This window comes from Protobothrops mucrosquamatus, unplaced genomic scaffold (assembly GCF_001527695.2).
Source record: "Protobothrops mucrosquamatus isolate PMUCROS unplaced genomic scaffold, P.Mucros_1.0 scaffold1977, whole genome shotgun sequence".
NCBI lineage: Eukaryota > Metazoa > Chordata > Lepidosauria > Squamata > Viperidae > Protobothrops > Protobothrops mucrosquamatus.
In genome coordinates, this window is record NW_015388093.1 from 55,847 (window position 1) to 77,060 (window position 21,214).

Below are 21,214 nucleotides of genomic sequence, written 5' to 3' on the forward strand. Positions count from 1 at the left end.
TGAAAATCAAACAGTATGTTATCCATCCTCCACGATCCATATTCACTCCTTTCCCCTTCTTTACGTGATGCCTATAATTTTTTGTACCTTTCCAGAACGACATTTTTAATTTGCTTTATCTTTCTGGTTTTATTTTTTCTTCCAGTCCAGTTGGAGAATTTGTCAGAAGCTATTTTATTGTAGAAAATGGATGTAATATTGAAACCTGAAACTTTCGGGGATAGTTGATATACAGGTGGAGAAAAAACATAGGACTTTTTAATATATGGCTATGGCAGCAAGGTTGTTATATGCCTAAAGTTGAAAAGAATATACACACAATGGAAAGAATGGATTTTGAAATTAATGGAGCTAGCTAAGATGGCAAAATGCTTTGCTCAGAGATAATAATTTGATTAAATTTCATGCAAGCTGGAGGCAATTGATAATTTTTTTGCAGGATAAAGAAAAGAATCAGCTTTTCACTTTGGATTTTGAAGCTTAGATTGGACTTGACTAGATAAATAATTGTAGTTTTTAAAATAAAAGGTTATCTACATTTGGTATCTTAGGTTTTTTTTTATGAAATTAAGATTATTTAATCAACATTGAGTTTTTAGTATGTTAGACTATGAGTAATTTAAAGTATTTTATAGATTGGTGTTAGTTCCTTAAACTCAGAGAGAAGTGGTTGAATTGTCAATATATGCTATACTAAAAGAAAGTCACTTTTGTTATGTTTGATATGTTTTTTGTCACTTTGTTTTGCCATTCCCTTTTCTTTTAGTTTGTATTTTAAAGTATGATGTCAAAACTTAATAAATGTATTATTTTTAAAAGCGATTTTATTCTGAAACCCTAACCCTAACCACCCCCCATACATACACACACTTTTCATCAAGAAACATGGCGGTTTTTAACTTTCCAGGCAGAAAGCTAGCAAACGCAATGTTTCCGCACAGTAGAAAACTGGTTTTTTCTAAAGCCTTCAGAACAATCACGAGAAGAGTGCCGGCTGTTGAAATGTTTCTGAAGGCAAGGAAGGCTGGATAAATCCTTTCTACTATTCAGAAACATTATGTTCGCTAGTTTTGTGGCTGGAAAGCTAATAAATACAATGTTTCTGAAGGGCAGAAGATCTCAGATCTTCATGATACAAGGTTCTTTTCTTCAGCCCCCCCCCCTCGCGAGTTCCTCCCTGCACGGAGGATGAAGAAAATCTTCCAAGGAAGTAGCAGCTTGCAACCATCTCCATTGGCTTCTGCATTAACTTTTTAGGGAAGCCAACAGAGAAGACTGCAAATGGCGATCACGGGACATATGTGCAAACAGGTTGCAACGTGCCCGAATTGCAATCATGTGACTATGTGGGCAGTGCAGCTGCCTTAACTTCAAGGATGGACTGTAAGCAACTTTTCCTGAGTCTCTTGTAACCTTGAATGGTTGTTAAATGACCGTTCATAAGTTGAGGACTACCTGCATTCATGCAATAATCAACAGATAATTCTTGCAGTTCATAAAAATCCATATAATACCTTCCCCCTCAAAAAAACACCAGGAAGATGCTATTTAGTTATTTAGTTTCATAAATACTATAGTCAAGTTAAGGCAGTTTGAAAACAGTTACAAATAAATCAAAAAGAATTTAAGCCAATTAAAAAGAGCTCCCGTAAGATCAATCCAACGTGGGTAAATACTAAGTAATTAAAAAGGAATTTGTACAGCTCATGTATTTTATGACTTAATGCTCCCAATCAAATGAAGTTCGATTGTATTATTTTATTTCTACAATAAGTAGCAGTGAGTTTGTTCCACTCAATGATATAGCAATATATTATAAATATAATGAATGAATAAAATACACAAATAAAAACATGGCTTAGGCTAAAGGCCTATCTAATCCAGCATCCTGTTCCTCATAGGTTAGCTAACAAATTAACTATGCTTAATTAAAAAGTAGGATATTTTTTTAATATCAGATGTGATTGCATACAACAGAGGAAAGCTACTGCCTTCATAGTTATCTTGGAAAATACCTAGAAACACAGATAGGCTATCATGGAAAAAAGTATACTAGATGAATCAGTTTTTATCTAGCAAAAATGTATAGATGTTTGTGTCAATTTTCTGTCATTAAATAATGTTTTATTACTTATTTATGTTTGTGCTTTGTAATTTGAAGCATTTTGAAGACATGAACAAATAGTAATACACATTAATTTTTACTAAGAAAGAGCAAAACATTTTCATTAAAAAAATGAAGGGGGGGAAGTATTTTCTTTTAATATTCATACTATGAAGTGCTGGTTAAATAGACAAGTTTTAATTAGCTTTCTAAAAATGCTATAGTAGCATCTCAAATTTTGAGTGGAACATTCCAGAACATGTGTACCATTGTACATTAGACCCCCTCCCCACACAAGTTGCACCAGATGTTATTTATCAATGTTCTTTACAAGTAGCAATTTTACTTGTATTGGAAATTATACCAAGTAGCTGAAATTCTCTGTTCATTTCATCGCTACTAGATGCAGGATTGTATTTTTAAAAAATATAGAAATCATATTTTTGTCTCATTAGTTTAGGCTGCTGCTTAATTGCCCAACAAAAACCTGTCACAGATCAACAAAATAGTGTTGTCTTCCCCCAAAGAGCATCCTACTAAAACGGGAAAGAGGGGGAATACAATTGCAAATAACCACAAAAATCCTTACCTCTTTGTGATCTTCAACTACACTAAGAAGTGTATCAATAGTATTCAAGATACCCATGGCTGTTACTGCTTTATCATCACTGCCTTCTTCATCTGGTCCTGTCTGAATCACCTGGTTAAAAGTCATTGCCTAAGAACACAAAAAAAGTCTCAACTAAAAGTTATACAGTTTGAGAAACAGTTTAGAACCAGGGAACAAATTTCCAAGAATGTATGCATGTTTACATTATAAATAAATAAACATGCATGTGTGACAAACTATAATCAAGAGAAGAATTTGAATTTTGTTTTCTTATGGCTCAGGGGATCAAAAAGTTGATTCAGGGTTTGAGTTTGTGGCTGACAAGAGTTATCAAAGAGCAAATGTCGTTGCAAATCATTCAAAACAGACACTCAACAGAGCACTGTCATTAGTGAAGCACCTCTCTTTCTTCCCCAATTGAGGTGATCTCAAATAAAGACAGAAAAATGAATTCACATCTTATTTTTTAGTATTTTAAAAGGGTATTTCTTGATACTTTCGTTACTCCCTGTTATTGGATTTATATGCTGCACTTAGCCACAAACACATTACGTTTACCAGAGTGTACATAAGCACAGTACACACATATTTAGGAAACATCAGGAGTGAAATACAACAAATAGAAACACTAAAATAGATGAGATTGGCTACAAATACATTTAATAAATAAATAAAAAATAAAAATGTACTGGGCCCAGACTTACCAAGTGCTGAGTCATCTCAACTGCTATAGGAGTAACTTCTTCACTATATTCACAGATCATTTTTTGAATTACATTGGTAAGATCATCATTCTCAGTTTCTCTAATTATGTGAAGAAGGGCCTGCATTACAGGTCTAATGAATGGTGTTATATATTCTTTAGCTGCAAAGGAAGCAAGAATAAACATCACTTTTTTATAGTCAATAACAAAACTAAATGACTTAGGCATTTATATTTGTTTTTTAAAAAATATGGTTTGAAAAAGACCCTTTCAAATATTATTTAATTAATTTTGCTGCTGGCTTTATTTTGAATATGATAGACCATATTTTATTAGTATACAATTCTATGCTTCCCCATGCCCCTCCCTGAATATTTGTGCTTATTTCTCCCTTATATGGAAAGAGGAGGCACCGTCCTGGTTCATTTTCCCTTCTCAGTCTGCACTTATGAGTCTGTTTTTCTAAAAAATCTCCCCTTTTCTAGCAGTAAGATGCTCCAGCCCTCCAGGACAATATTCAAATGGTTCCAACAGACTAAATAAGAGATCACAAACTCATATCCTTCCAGGTCAGGTCAGCTATATTCAGCACAAGAATGATAGCTAAAAGCAGGATACCATTAGAGTAACAAGAAAGTGGACTTCATGTGTCTGATCTAGAACCACTTTTAGGTCAGCAATGGGGTGGTCTCACAATAAGAGCTAGGAACTGCCAGCTTTCTGCTTCAATATGGGATTGTGCTTCTGACCCTAAACTTGTGGTTTTATGAATGCAGCTATTGCATCAGCCCTGGTGGTGATAGCATACTGATGCAGAGTGCTATTCCACCTCAGCTTGTTTTACTTGGACAACCAGCAATGTTTCTTGCTGGAGCAAGGAGGTGTCACAGGGCTAGGCAGAGCAAGTTCCAACCTCCAACCTATAGGAGGCAGTGGCAGGATCTACAATTCCAGTATTCCAGGAATGGGATGGGATGGGATAGGATGGGATAGGATAATAGAATAGAATAGGATAGGATAGGATAGGATAGGATAGGATAGGATTCTTTATTTGCCCAGTGTGATTGGACACATGAAGAATTTGTCTCTGGTGCATAAGCTCTCTGTGTACATATTGAGAGGAAATAACCTAAATATGAATTTGCTTCTAACAATTGCAAATAGACAGGGTATAATTTTCTTTCAATAATTTATCATAAAGTGGTGACTTGCATTTATGTAATAAAACATTAACAGAGAAATAAACATGGCTGATTACAATTGATACCTTCTATACTGCTTTATCACAAGTCTGGCTATTTTTCACTTCTTGTTTAAATAACCACATGCAATGAAATTTTGAGCTGACAAATTATTTCACATTTGCTCTTAATTTATTTCCTGATTCTAAGCTTGTTTGACAAAGAAGAAAATGTACCTCTCTCTTGATTACTAATCAAAACTTGCAGTGCAATGGCAGCTTCCACTTTAACAGGCATTTCTCTATCATCAATCAGGCATCTTCTTGTTAACTCCAATGCTGTCTGAAGGTTCTGGTCACTCTTAAACTTAACTTCACAAAAATAATGGAGAACCCAGCAAGCCTGGTAGAGTTGGTAAGCAGTTAAACACATTTAATTATGGTCAACATGCATATTATTCTACATATATTTAATCATTCCATGGAATAACTGTCAAAACTGCAAAAATATAATGCTTCAAGCACACTGGATGATCTTTTTTTCATTTCCTTCTCCACTGTTATCTTTGAGAATTTGTAAATTAGTTAATGATAAACTTGTCTTTAGATAGCCAAGATCAATATTATAGTCTCTACTTGTCCTTAAGCTGCAGATTGTACGTGAGATCTAATGCAGAATGCAAGTGTACCATACTGTTAATTACAGCTACTTTAACTCTTATTTATATTTTAGCAGGCACAGGGTTACACAATCAGCTTTATAAGACCCTAAAAAAACTCAACAATATATTTTGTGGTAGTATTGTGCATTAAGAGCTATCTCACTTTTTATAACATTCCATTATTAGTCTGATTTTATAGTAGTGAAAAGATTCAGTATGAAACTTATATATACTAACTTGCTTGATATTCAAAATCTTATTCTACAATCCTTATAGAAGACAAAACTATTTTTCTTTGGTACTCCAAATGTTATTCTACAATTGTTACAGGAGACAAAATTAGATAATATTGAAATATTCTGTAATATTTGCTCTATAAATAGATCACAGAACATTATATAAAAATGTCATTAAAGCTAATGAAATTATTTTAATAGGAAAACAATGTTACCTGGAGGCAGAACAGGCAGACCACTGTTACATTTGCCTATTTCCCTTGAAAATAGCACTTGCAACTTAAGAATTGGTCTACTGTTAATGTATGTTTGTTTGTTTGTTTAAATATACAGTATATCTCACTTTTTTTTTTCAAAAGCTCAAAGCAGGATCTCCATTTCTCTCCAGCCATGAGGCCAAATTGAGAGTGACTGGCTGGCCAAAGTTAGATGGTAAACTTCCAAGACTGGAATGGATTTGAGTCTTCATCTCCCTGGTAAGTATTACATCATGCTGGCTGATGATGGCATTTTATAGAACTCAAAATTCTGACTGTACTTCTGGACCAAGAGCTTTTAGCAAGAATAAGTCATGTCCTTATAACCTTGCATTTAGATTATTGTAATGCAACCCTACACTGGACTGCCTTCAATATCAATGTGGAAGTTATAGCTATCACTAAATGCTGTCCTCTGGTTATGACCATTCATTCAGTAACTGTTTGAAATAAAGATGGTGCTGGGAAAAAAGGACCTACAACCATTTTGAGATCCACAGTATCCCATAGTCAGCCAGCATGATGTAATATTTAAGATGTAGGTCCAGGGAGATGAAGACTCAAATCCATTCCAGTCATGGAAGTTTACTGTCTAACTTTGGTCAGTGAGCGAGTCACTCTCAATGTAAATGGTCATCACAGCATCCCTGTGGTCATGTGACCAAAATTTGGGTGCTTGGTAACTGGCCCACACTTACAACTGCCACATCATTTGTGGTCATATTCTCCTGCCTTATGCCAACTGTCTCAACTTCAATTTCCCCCAGGTGGTGACAGCAGAATATAGCAGTCTCAGCAGTAGCCAAAATAGAACAGATTGGGAGGGAGAAGGGGAGGAGTTGAAGCAGAGTCAATTTGTGCAGGGCAGAAATGAGTCGGCATCTTCTGGCTTAGTGATCCCGAAATCATCCCCTTAGGGCTCGGGAGGACTAAGTTGGGAATGGCCTTTATTGGGGTGGGAGCTGTTGGGAGACAGAAGACATGATTGCTATTTTCAACTTTCCCAGGCAGCTCCTGACAAATACACTTTCCCAGGCAGCTCCTGACAAATACAATCAATGGGAAAGCTGACAGGAGACCTCAAGTTGTGGTCACAAGAGGTTCACATTTAATGACTTCAACTGGGACTGCCAGAAATGCCACTGCTAAGCAGTGAGGCCATGTGATGTTTTGTTTAATGACCGCTTTGCTTAGAGATGGAAATTCCAGTCTAAATTAGGGTCATAACCAAGACTATCTTTAATAGCAACATTGAACAAGCCTGTTGCTTTGTACTTGCAGGACTATCTGCTCCAAATAAAATCTGCCTACATTATGTGTTGGCCAGAAGGACATGCCATAGATTCCCTATTCAACGTTCAAGGGAAAGAGCCTGTATATTCACCCCCCTACCCCCCCCAACACTGGAAAACTGTGAAAGTAATGTTTTTTCAGAGAACCTTCAAAGTAGACAGCACTTCTTAATTGAAGGCAAACATTTTGGGGGAAGGGGTTGATATGCTATATAACTGTACACATTGTATTTTATGGTATGATTTTATAATACATAGGATCCCTGAATGTGATAGGATACAAACACATGTAATAAATACATTATCAAACTGATTACCAGAATCATCTATTTCCCGTCACTTCACAACTTTTTAAAGAAGACTAAGGGAAGTTTGTGTTCCTTTGCATTCTAGAAACTTCCAGATGTCGGGATCCAGCTTTGCACTTACCCTTGCTCTCATGTAGCCCAGCTCATTACTGAACAGAGGAAACACATGATTCTGCAACATGTACTCCATCTGATCTTTGTATATCTTTTTCTGTTGAAACATTTTTTCCAAAAAGTAGATCAGTCTCTTTTTTTACATATATAACTCACTTCTCAAAAATATTTTTTGATTTGTCCATCCTATTAACATTAGTAACCGGGCTAAATAGTTGCTAACTAAACTGACTCTGGCCAAAACAGTAAATCACAGATAAAAACCTTTTATCTAAATTATCAAAATGAAGCAAAGATACTGAAAATGATTCATATATTACAAAGTTACTTAAACCTAATCGTGCAAGAGTTGTTTGTTTAACTTCAAGCAGAAATCTGTTACGGAGTCTGAAAGTCAAAATTAACTGATACAATTTAAGAAGTATAATTCTAGATAACCTATTCTGTTAGATATAGAATAGTGATAAATACACAAAAGGTACAAATTCAATAATATAGTATCATGCATTTAGCACACTAGCACCATTAATTTGTGTGTATTTTACAAGGTCTATTTCTTAAAATTAAATTCCTTTGAATTAGAAAATATGCCCCAATTCATCATGTGGTTGTGCTGGGAAAGTGTAGTTGCTTAATTAAGTACAAGCCTTCCTCTATCAGTTTCAGGAAGACAAATATCTTAACATTATGCGTTGGATATATTTTACAGTATAAAGGTTGAGCAGCCTGAAGTTACTGTAGCCATTGCCAATTGTAACAAACATTCTAAGGCGATCATGATTGCAAACAGTCATGAAACAACCAATCTTACGTCAAAGACTATCTGTAGTGAAAATAAGGCAGAAAAATCTCAAGACATTTAAAGCAGGGGTCCCCAACCCCTGGTCCGTGGACTGGTACCGGGCCATGGCATGATGGCAACCGGTCTGCAAACAAGCAAAGCCCCATCTGTGGGATGCAGGCAGCACACAAAACCACACACTTTCCAGTCCGTGGAAAAACCTCTCTCCGTGGAACCTGTCCCTGGTCCCCAAAAGGTTGGGGACCTCTGATTTAAGGATCAACAAATTTCTACTTACTTTCAAAAGTATTTCAGCCAAAGAACCAATCATATGCAATGCTCCATCTTTTTTACGAGGATCTGCATTTGGCTCTGTGAGGATTTGGTAACAAAAGCCCATTGTTTTTTGCAGGACCTAGAATGAGAATTAAATAAATGCCCAGATATAGTTCATTAATCTATTTCAATCAATCAAAAGGTTCAACCAATATTCTGAATTGAGTAGCTCCTAATGCCTAAGACAGCGATGGCGAACCTTTTAGAGACCGAGTGCCCAAACTGCAACCCAAAACCCACTTATGTATTGTCGGGTGCCAGGTGGGTGTGGCCCACTGGGTGGGAGTGGCTGCGGTGGTAACGGCAGATTGGGTGGGAATTAAAAAGTTCAATCAATCAATTCCAACTTTGCGAGATCTTTTTTTTCCCCGCAAGAAGTTTGATTGAACCTTTTTTTTTTTTGCACACGGCGGCGGAGGCCTAAAGTGAAAAGGTTTTATAAAACCCAGCTGAAGGCCTAGGACTGGGGCAATGGCACATGTGCCCACAAAGAGGGCTCTGCGTGCCACCTGTGGCACGCGTGCCATAGGTTCGCCACCACGGGCCTAAGATATTATCTGCCTGTGTTTAATTTTTCTAAATATCGTGCATGAAAATTGCTTAGAAGTAATGAAGACACCAGGGTTAAAACTGTCTTTGGGAATTCAGTTAAAATGAAAAGGTACACTATTGATTGCGGGAGCTAATTATTAACAAGAAAAATCTAAAATCCTTAAGACACATTCTGATATTTTTTCAAAACTATAAAAATGCTAAATACAGTTCTAGCCACATCATCTCCACGATGGAATGGAATGGGCTGGATTCTCAGGAGGAAAGAGGTGCCTTCCAGAGGAGTAAGAGGCAACTCAGTTCATACAGTTTGTGTGAGACAATGAGGGTAAAGACAGCTCCTCCTTAATAGTTCTCAGAATATGTGCTTCACGGCAAGATTTTCTCCATAGGTGTGGAATAATAAAGAAACCTAGTTGGAAGATAAAAGATGTCTTTCCTAGTTCTGGGAGCTGCCATGCTTGGAGTCAGAACCTGACATAGTGATAACAATGCCAATGGTACAACCACTGCATCTTACATGAATCATCTGGGACTTCAATGTTAGGGAGATGGTGAGAGGCAGTCAGCAGAACTGAATTCTTTCACTAGTGTGCCATATTCTGATAACAAACTAATGAATATAGTGAAAGCGTGCAGACTGGAAGCTTTGCTTGTCACACACTGTTTCTATGGAAAGTAGCTGAGTGTGCCACCTGGAAAAGCCCATGACGCCCCCAAGAGATACTTCTTCAAAACCTTCTACAAGCAGTTTTTCAAGTAAAGTATCCAATGGTCTACACACAAGATTTAAAAAGAACTTTATTTTTGGGGATTTAAAGTAATCTTTATGGAACATACCTCTTTCCTTTTACCACATGCTGTAAACAACAACGTTTGTGCAGCAGTTGTGGGGGAAATGAAGTCTTCAAATACATCTATTAAAAGAATCAATTTACATTATTTGCCTTTTGAAATGTTCACGAATTAATGCAAAACAAACATAAAGGATTCATCAACCACTAGAAATTTCCATTCTGAACTTCCATAAAAGCATTTTTAATGTGTTTAAACTTCTGCCTATTTGGAGAATTATGAATATAAATGTCTCAAAGCTGCAAAATGAGTAACATTTCTATAATTTTAGATAATGTAATAATCAACATATTGCATACTAATATTATTTCAACAACAAAGTCATCTAAAATGTATTTATTAAGATTCATCTAGGACATATTGCATTATTCCATGCTGACTGAAATTTCAGATTTGTGAAAAAGTTTTTTTTAAAACAAAAACCCTCTTCTTGGATCATGCTGAGAAAGCTGCATAAATTATTTTGTTCTCTGGCAAGTCAACATCGTTTTAGAATATTCCATAAGTCAGTTAAGTACACAGAATAGACCTAAGTTGGAAAAAAGAAATATAAAACGGATCCTGGAGCATTTTATAAACCTAAGGCTTTTGTTCTATGCAAAATTCCATGCAGTAATTCCACTGAGTACAGTAGGATTCTCCTACATATAACTGAGTTGCTGATGTTATACTTTGAAAAATTTAAATTCAGGGATTCAGTGACTGTAACAGATGGATGAGTGTTAGAGAGAGGTGACATTTATATTTTGTATGTAGAAGATCCCAGTCCGTTGCTTGGCATCTCCACCTAAAAGGATCAGATGGTGGGAAAGACCCTGGAGAGCAGTTGATTGTCAGTATAAAGTAAAATAGATACAATGACTGGCACAAACTAGCTTTCCGTGTTAAAAGCATAAGAATTACATACAAGAAATTTCTCAAAGACCCATGGAAGAGGAGTTACTATTGGCTCTGGACAGACTGAACTGTTACCAATTGAAACTTGTAAAAGTAGAAGAACCTTACTTAATGGAAGGAAGGTCATACAGTACTTGTCCCATTACATCTTGCATGCCTCATATAAGACACCACAACTACCACTAGTAAATCTAAGTCATGAAAATAGGTTTTGAATTATTTTTCTAACACATCTGACATTTTTGTTTTACTGTGATCTTGATCCGTTTCATTTATTATGCAAAGCCTTGACTGGCAAAACTGGGATAACATGTTTATTAATTATACCACAATATAATATAAACCATGTTTTAAAACCCACAATGTTTGAAATAATGACTGAATGTATTTATCACATTAAGCTAAAAACCAAACAAGCCAAGTAAGACACATTGTGATATGTGAATCTATTACCGCTGAGCTATGAAAGCTCTCTGCAAATTTAGTCAATTCTGAATCACTTACCAAACTTCATACGTATATATTCGTAAGGGTCTTCCTGCCACAGCTCTTCATCCGAATCTGTATAGCACATCAATGGGAAGATAACATCTTGGATAATTCCCTGCAAATAAAAATTGTTTGTTTTTATAGGGTGCTCTATTTTTTTTTTTAAAGGAGGCGAAGCTTCCAGTATCAAATACATTTAGAAATGTCAATGATATGATCAAACGTAAAACTCATCCACACAAGTTAAAACTCCAGTCAAATTCTACTACACCAAAGCTTCAGGGGAAAAAAATATCATAATTTATCGTTTAGCTATGCAGGCTTCATTCCAAAAGAACAAGAAAAACAACTTACTTGAATATGAGGTTTCAGATTTTTCCAAGTAACTGCATGTGATATCCCTTGATTGATATAGTTCAAAGTCTGCTGTAGAACTCTTGGAGCCATATACTGCTTTTCTTTATATTGATATAACACTTTCAGCAAAACCTAAGAAAATGGATTGATTGTTTCTAAAGATTTAAGCTGTTTTCCAAAATGTGTTAGATAGCAGCTTTCCACATAGCTAATATAGAATGAGTGTGTAGCATGTGATCGGTCGCAAACTGTGAGTGTTGCTGAAAGAGGGTGGCAGAAAGAAAAAAAAAGAAGAAGCTAGCTACATATAATAGCATTCTCTTGCCCACTTATATTCTAGATAAGTGGACATTAGATATGCCAGGAGAAACATAAAATAGTAGGTTAAGTGAGGTAAGATTTGGTGACTTAAGAAATGTATGTGATAAAAAAAGAGGCAGGGTCCAGAATAAATGAGGGCGGAATGAATGTGACCAAATACAAAGTAAATAAATTAAGTGGGAGGAAAAAAATCAAAAAGGTTATGACTGGATGGAGAAGAGATCCTGAGAAGAAGTTTGAAAAATCTGGGCAATGCATGAAAAGCTGAATGGATGTGGTAGAAACTAGGATGGTTTATAGAGATAGAAAGGTACGGAGAAAAGTATAATGAATGGTTATTGGTGGGAATACATTTCTATCAGAATAGAGTTGGAAGGGACCTTGGATATCTTCTAGTCCAGGAGAGGCAACCTTGGCTCTTTTATGGATGGCTCAGGAATTCTGGGAGCTGAAGTCCACGAGTCATAAAAGAGCCAAGGTTGCCTACCCCTGTTCTAGTCCAAATACTTTAGCTATGTTTTCTCATTTCATTCCTTTACCTTACTATTTCTTACTCTTTTCTGTGCACATTGTAATACAGCTTATCCCAAAAGGAGATAGAGGGAAGAATGTATGAATGCAAATGAACTATCTTATTTGGTATGAAGCAATGCTTTATTTAGTGCAAGGTGATACATATGGAGAAGGAAAGATAGCAAAGTATATGCAAAGTCTAATTGCTTGGAATGTCAGGAATTTGGCCTTAAGGAACTTAAATGTGACTCATTATACACATCAACATTCAAATGCTTCATCTATCAACTAAGACAGAATTTAATCTCCTTGACTAAAGAAGTTAATTGTGTTTTCTAGGAAATAATAGATTCCATTTGGCAAAAAGAGAGAAACAGGAACTACTGATTTTATTTCAAGCATCTTCTACTTAAATTCAAATGTTTAATTTTTGAACAAAAAATGATAGTAAGGTTCAATTGTCAATCAAACCCAAATTATAAAGAAAAAAAATCCTACCTGCTGTATACCAACAGCAAATGCCTTTAAAAAAACTTCAGCAAATTCATTGTATTCCTTGGAAACATTACCAGGGCTTCCATACCTATTGCAATATTAGTAAAAACAAAACAAAACAAGATAACACTGTAATATATTATGCACATGCAACAAAAAAAATAACATTTAAAATACTTAAAAAATGAACCTTGAGGGGAAAAAATGTTACCTTTCAAAAAGTCTGGCTAAGATGTGGAGGGCCCACTTCTTACATTTCCACCATGGTAATTCAGGCCTATCATCTTCATCCACCTGGAGGGTTTCCTTTTGAAACCAAGTTAAAATATATAGCATTAATTTATAATGTAATATTAGGCTTCTGTGCTTTTACTTTAAAGACTAATTAAACATGGGGAGAACCATCTTTTGATGGATAGGAATCACATTTGAAACTTTGGGGGAGGGATGACAGCTATAGTCAATAGGGAAATGTCGTAAAATCAGCAGTTCTTGTCTTGCCTCTCTATAGAATAAGGATTTATTTTATTTGTATATGCACCATAGATGTAACTTGGGGCCTTTTTTTTAGGGCCATATTACGATTACAATTTTTAAGTTTCCCACCTGAAAAATGTGAGAAAAATCGCTGTCAGTTTTCAACTATTGGAGGAAGCTTTGAAGCTGAGAAAAGGGAGATTGGGGCCATAGGACACCCGCCCCTTATTATAAATATGTTTACTCTCTTACCCCACAAAAGATTTAGAATGGCAAGATACAAAGGGAAGTAACCAAGAGGGCTGCAACTTTTACTTTTGAATTTTCATATCAGCTCTACAAGTCCAAGGGACATGCTTATAAGAAAGCGAGAAAAATCTATAAATGTAAGTAGAATCCCATTCTTTGCACAGTTTACATTGTCTATAGATAAAAATAATACAGCCGTGTATATCATTTATTTGTATATTCAGTCATACAACCAACACACACAGCCTGTCATACATAAACCATATAGTCTGCATAAAACAAATACTTACAGCTGGTACATCTCGGTCAACAACTGTCTTCAAAATTTCTATCCATTCTGCTAGGTTTTGCTGATTGATCAACTCCAGGGGTAATGTATACTGTTGAGAAAAATTATGAGCAAAGCAAAAACAAGCTATGGTTATAAATTAAGCAAAGATATAAACAACCTAAAAATCCACTCTATTATTTAATTTCTTAAATTATCCACTTTCTTGGTTAAGCATCAATATGTAATTGTTCCAAGATTACAGATTAAAACCATTTATTTGTAAAAGGACAAACCTGAACAAGGGCATAAAAGATTTTGAAGATCTGTTTTTGGATGAGGACAGACTGATCAGACGGATCAGAAAGAAGCTGGATGAAACGATCTTTCAGAACAGGCAAGAAGTGTTGCATTGCTGCTATCAATGGAGTCCTCTCTTCTGGTTTTTTGTATCTTTGAAAAATAGTTAAGAGCTGATTTTAGAAAAAAAAACCTATTAGCTCCATCACTGGTTAAAAATGAAGAAATTTTATCCTATTTGCAAAGAAAGTACTGCAGAGGAAACATGTAACCCTCTGTCTTGTTGAGTTCTCTGAATATACATAATTATCACAAATAAAGATGTTCTTGCTGTATGTTTTTCTTTTTTAAATGCATGATGGAGAAGAATAAGAAGAATACTATATGCGCTATAATCACATAAATGCAGTTTATCCAATGCCTCTTTTGTAGCATCAACTGTAAGCACAGCCACATGTTGGGGGTCAATTTTTTCATTGTTACTGGATGTCAATTTAAGGAATGAAATGGGTATCTTAAGCTAATCCCCCATATAACATTTTTCCTTCTCTTAATTTAGGGGTATCTTAATGGATGATAAAGAGTTTGAGTATATACAACTTGACACTTTAACATTTTCATTTTCATTTTCTTTCTTTAAGAAAAATGTTTCTGCAATACATGGCCAGTCACTAGAATCAAACTTACTTCAACTCACTTCAGCACATTTTTGGGCTGCAAAAAAATCAAACTTTTAAAAGTGTTTTAGATACTTCTTGAACATAATCTTCAATAACAGTATTTCTTTAAAAATAATATGCTAATATGGGAGAAATTTTTAAAGCAATTTAAAGAGCAAGCAGACCAATTTCACAGACAAAAATCCAAATTATTTATATAATTTGGAGACTAATTTGAAAGCATTAAAAAAAGAGAAAAAAATCACTGCAAAATTAACTTGTCCTAATAATAAAAATCACCAAGACAGTAACATATTCATATATAAATACAAATAATTAGAAGTGTAGTATAGTGTTTCTTAAATTTGGCAATGTTAAGATGTGTTGACATCAAGCCCCAGAAATCCCACACTTTGGGAGTTGAAGTCCACACGCCTAAAAGTTGTCAAGTTGAGAAACACTGGTGTAGCATTTCAGTATTATCTGCGAAAGAGGCATGCATACATAGATTTTAGTAGGCAGATTCTATCTAAAAATCCAGATTACCAATGGATAGCAGCAAAGAGACACAAACCAAAATATATCACTGCCGCCATCTAGCAGTTTGCTGAATTTCTGCAGCAGATGCACAGGTAGTTTTTGGGTTACAATGGTAATTGGGACTGAATTTCTCTCATTAAGCATGTCATCATATGACCTATTCACTTAGTGACAATTCCTACACTTGATCTTAGCCAAAAGGCTGAGAAGTGATTCCTATTGCCATCGTTAAGTGTGGACTATGCAGGTTGTTCAGCTCGGGATTAATCACAACATGAGACAAATTGGAAACCAAAAAGTGTTTGCTTATACCAGGGGTAGTCAACCTTGGCTCTTTTATGACTCATGGACTTCAACTCCCAGAATTCCTGAGCCAGCTAAACTGGCTCAGGAATTCTGGGAATTGAAGTCCACGAGTCATAAAAGAGCCAAGGTTGACTACCCCTGGCTTATACCATTGAAACTATATCCCAGGTAATCAGGCAGATAGGTGGCTGCTTTGAGTGCTATAGAATACATATGTGTATGTGTGTGCGTGTCTGTGTGTGTGCGCACAAGCACGCGCGATGAGATGCCCATCCCACCTTGGGACAAAAAAGCAGCAGTGGCAGGAGCAACTTGCAACCTCCTGCCGGCTTCCCCATTGACTTTGCTTGTGGGAAGTTGGCAGGCAGGGTTGCAAATGACAATTACATGACCAGGGGATGCTGCAACCATCATAATTATGATCTGGTTGTCAAGCCCTGAATTGCGATCACATGACCAAGGGAATGCTGCACCATCAATACTTCGGTTGCTGAACAAATAATCACTAGGCAAGCACTACCTCTATCGCATGTTTACGTCTGCAATTGTAGAAGACATTTCTTATGAAAAAGTCCTATCTCCTGTACCTCAAAAGGTAAACAGACAATCCTTCAAATCCAATCTTAAATTCAAGGTCATATAACTCTAATGTATAGACAACAGTAATGTGAATTACTGTTAAAGCACACCATATATATATATACATAACACATAATAACTTACTCATAGTTCTTCACAAGTTGATAAAGACAAAGGAGTATCCCAAGCCAACAGGCACTATTATCAGACTGGAGATAAAATCCAATTTTCTCAACAACAGCAGTCCAGCGAGTGGGATAATCATGCTTGATAATATGATGAATGCAAGTAGTAAGCTGTACTCTGGAACATATGAGATATTTTACAAATAATACTGCTATTTTGATTTTCTCTACATTGACAGATTAATGATTGAAGTAGAAGTAAATACAATGTTAGGCTCTGAGAACACCAAGGAGTTCACTTAAATGTCAGTATTTTAATAAAATAGAATACAATAGGCATTCTCTTCTGTCAATTATACTGTGTAATGCCCATGAATTTCCCTATCCCAATATAAATTTAAGAGCACAGTATCAGTATTATACTTTCTAGTAAGACTGAAAATACTCCAATTAAGAATGAATTTGGAACAAGAATACTTTGTGACCACAACTTTGAATATACCTGATCAGTTCAGGAGAATGAATAATAGCTTCTACAATATTCTCTCGAATACAATGTCTATCTTCTTCTGGTATTGAGTAAGGCGGGTTATCCCCTGGAGTAATTCCCCGGTCAGGCCAATACTGGGTTATCATATTCTTCAAGTATATAACACCTGTCAAATAACAGTATTAAGATGCCCTAAAATTGTATTATGATGCATCTGTAATAATCTAATAGACATAACTATTAGCTCACAACCAGCACACAAGCAGAACATGGAACTTTATAAAGTACTCCATCCTATATAATTTTGCCCTAAAATTTATTGCTTCTTTATTTTTTAAAAAAATGGAAGAAAAGTGAGCTACATGCAATCACTTCTGCTACATCACTGTGTGGTGTGGTAGATTAAATCCCTAGACATCAAACTAAGTATCAGTCATTACTCTCACCTTACAGACCATTTCAGGCATAAAATGCCTATTGATAATTATGAATTTTTGCAAAGAAAAAATGGATGTGAGAATGTCTGTCACTGATCATAAAAGTACACATTATTTATTTAACTTTAATGCTTGTACAAAAATGTCTTAAGCTTTATGGCTGGAATACCCACCCTGATACGTATGGCACCTATCAGTGCAACTAATATCAACGTTAAGGGACTAGAATTAAGCTGAAGGAGACTGAATTGCCAAAATGTCTTGATGAGAGAAAATATGCAAAACATGCTATATATTTCAAGATGTCTAATTAATAAATTAAAATCAAAGTTTCAGTAGGGATAATTTAATGACAACAAATATTTGCTCTTTCAATATATACAAAAATATTGTACACAATATTGATGATAGCCATGACACCAGTCTATGCAAATTAGTTTAGTTCAGCTTACTCCTCAACGGACTCATAACATAGTATTTTTCTTAAAACGCTTCAGCTAATAAAATTTCTATCTAAATACATAAGACATGCATTACATGACTGGATACCTAATTGTGTTCAATATTACTGATATTCAAGCAAGCAAGATTAATAATGTATGTTTCTCAGACATAATAGCTTGAAAAGTTTATTGTTATCTAGTAAACAGTTATTCTATCTACTTTTTTCAAGATGTGGAATTACAAAGAAGGATGAGATGACCTCTTAATCTAAATATATATATATATATACACACAAGCTGTCATGTAATCATAAATTCTAAGGGATGCTTTTGTACAAAAATAATCACGTCCACTCTAGCAAACTATTTTAAGTACAAGGATTATTCCCCTGCCCCAGATTTCAGAGACCATCCTTTTCCTGTTTATATAGCATTACCCCACATTAAAATCTACTTTCCATTATTTCATTTTGCTACTCATAGTCCCTTATTAATAGCGCTAAATATTTATACTATAAAAAGTGATGAACTGTTACTTGCCTGCCTGTCTCACTGGTAAATCCAGTTGTTCTGACATAGTAATTTGAAGGAGAGTTGAAACGAAGTTCACTGATTTATGAGCCTATAAGGAAAATATAAAAATAGTTAGATGCTTAAAATTTTAGAAAGCATTACAAAAAAGGGTTTTTTTTAACCTTTCAGAATTCACATTTTAGCTAAGCGAACATAGACATTACCCTCCCACTCCATTAGCTTAGAGGTCCCCATCATCCACTGCCTACTAGCTCCTGGGGGGGGGGGTTCTTCTCATCTCTTTTGTTCCCTTTGCCAATTTCATAGCTGAGATGCATTCCATTCCTCTCACAATGTTTGCATATCTCTCTCAATCAGATACCTATCAGCAGAACTTTGCTTTTTATGCTGCCCAGGCAATGGAAGAAAAGAAAATCATCCTTAAGATTGGATTTAGGGTGCCTATTTAAGAAAGAAAAAGGAGAGCATTGTTTCGCCTTTATCCTTTACTATATTCACAACTAGGAAGGTCAACATAACACAACTGCAGTTTTCGCCACCTTTTCAATAAACGGTCAACAGCCACTGTGAGAACGGGTTTAAAAGTGTGGTCATGTTGCCATGCTAGCCACAAACATGTAGCAATGAGTATAAGACAAGAGATCCCAAAGCATGACCATTATTTGCCAAACAGTTGCGCATAATGTACAGTATGTTTCTTTTCAGCTTCACTAATTTTCATTTGGAGAGCTCGAAGTTGAAAAAGGCTGGTATCAAATGTATCAGTGCTTTAAAAGAAGCCGTCTGATTGCTTCATGAAAAATCAAGCTGCATTATGTATCAAAGAATGAGTTGCTTTCATACTGAAATTCAGCTATGAAGATTAGAAAAGTCAACATAAAAAAGGGCAGCAAAAGGAATAGTGAGGTTTTCCATACCTCTTGCTACCACTTCACATTCTAGAAAAAGAAAACCTGGAAAGGTACCCATCTCAAGAATCCCTCTTGTGTCGGGGTGAAATCGGGGCGACTGAACAGAGCTTGAGCGTTTAATGGCCAGATGCCCTTCCTGACGCCTAGGCGGAGCTCACAGCGGACAATTACTCATTGTGCCCAAAGAGAGAAATATCTGCCGCTATTTAGGATCGAACTTACAGCCTCCTGATTGTGAGGAGAGATCTCCACCTCTAGACCACTGTGCTGCTCCTAAGAATCCCCCTTTGCTTACACTGTGCTAAATTAGCAGGTACTGATGAATAATTTTCTTTTATCTCCATAAATGAATAAAAAATAAGTAAAAAAAAGAATAGAGAAGAGCAACAAAGATGATTAGAGGACTGGAGGCTAAAACATTGGAATTGGGTATATCTAGTTTAACAAAGAGAAGGACGAGGGGGGACATGATAGCAGTGTTCCAATATCTCAGGGGCTGCCACAAAGAAGAGGGAGTCAAGCTATTCTCCAAGGCGCCTGAAGGCAGGACAAAAAGCAATGGATGGAAACTAACCAAAGAGAGAAGCAACCTAGAACTAAGGAGAAACTTCCTGACAGTTAGAACAATTAATCAGTGGAACAACCTGCCTCCAGAAGCGGTGAATGCTCCAACACTGGAAGTTTTTAAGAAGAGACTGGACAACCATTTGTCCAAAATGGTATAGGGTTACCTGCCTGAGCAGGGGGTTGGACGTGATGACCTCCAAGGTCCCTTCCAACTTTTATTATTATTATTATTATTATTATTATTACTACTACTACTACTACTACTACTACTACTACTACTACTACTACTACTACTATTATATTGTTCTTATCATCATCATCATCATCATCATCATCATCATCATCATCATCATCATCATCATCTTCTTTACTGATTTTAGAAATCTGTACCTGTTTGATAGAACGGCTGCTATCCTATCATGTGTTTTGATATTCCAAAAAAGGCCAGGCTGCAGGAATGACAGATAAGAATTCCAAATAAACTTTTTGACAGAATGTGAAAAGGGGATATGCTGGCTAAGCTTGGCATGACTGATAAACCATGATGGTTTGGATGCAGAAGGCTTGACTGTTAATGGTTGCTCTGGGAAAGGGGAGATAAAATGCTCCGGAGTGACCTGAAGACCCATTGAAAGAAATGAACTGAAACTGATCTGAGGAAGAGGAGAAATCATGATCCAGAGAAAGATCCAAGTAAATGACATGTTGCAGACTGATTGTCAGCCAACTGTTATTGAAATCTTGCTTAACTAAGACAAAAGGAGAATGCAAAACTAGTTACATAAACATGTAGCCATAGGTATAATACCTTAGAAATATACAGTTAATTTAAAAATATTGGCTTGAGTAGCATTAAATCAATGCTGCACTCCTGTTCTTTTATGACCAATGTAGATAAGAGAGTGCACTGGCAAAGAAAATGACTGTTTATTTGCCTTAATACTATATAATTCGTCTTGCATAGATAAAAATGAAACTAAGTTTGTATATATCTCATATTATAAATAAAATAGGGGGAAATCCCGAGAAGACACTTCCATGCTGAGTATTTGATCATTTTCTGAAAACCAAAGATATGTGACAAAGTTGTTATGTGGTGGGATCTGAATACTTTAAGAAAATAATCTTGTGTTCTTAAGCATGGGCAACCTCCAGCTGCGTAAAGTTTACTCTCAAAACTAACAAAATCAGAGCTGACAGTTTTGGAATGTGAAGTCTGGACATCTGGTGGACACTTCAATTGGAGGATATTGTTTTAGACCAGTG

General features: G+C 35.8%; 1 protein-coding gene across 1 annotated transcript in view; it reads right to left on the bottom strand.

Moving 5' to 3' along the window:
- IPO7 (importin 7) overlaps positions 1-21,214 on the bottom strand; it is a 42,240-nt gene that overhangs the window by 12,797 nt on the left and 8,229 nt on the right. Inside the window, exons 2-16 of the mRNA XM_015823766.1 lie at positions 18,477-18,558; positions 17,069-17,222; positions 16,586-16,744; positions 14,354-14,510; positions 14,080-14,169; positions 13,275-13,369; positions 13,067-13,151; positions 11,732-11,866; positions 11,393-11,492; positions 9,977-10,053; positions 8,547-8,663; positions 7,475-7,564; positions 4,836-5,001; positions 3,419-3,579; positions 2,694-2,822 (exon numbers count right to left, since the gene is read on the bottom strand). Coding sequence (XP_015679252.1) covers positions 2,694-2,822; positions 3,419-3,579; positions 4,836-5,001; positions 7,475-7,564; positions 8,547-8,663; positions 9,977-10,053; positions 11,393-11,492; positions 11,732-11,866; positions 13,067-13,151; positions 13,275-13,369; positions 14,080-14,169; positions 14,354-14,510; positions 16,586-16,744; positions 17,069-17,222; positions 18,477-18,558 — 1,797 coding nt within the window. The remainder of the gene's footprint in view (positions 1-2,693; positions 2,823-3,418; positions 3,580-4,835; positions 5,002-7,474; positions 7,565-8,546; positions 8,664-9,976; positions 10,054-11,392; positions 11,493-11,731; positions 11,867-13,066; positions 13,152-13,274; positions 13,370-14,079; positions 14,170-14,353; positions 14,511-16,585; positions 16,745-17,068; positions 17,223-18,476; positions 18,559-21,214) is intronic.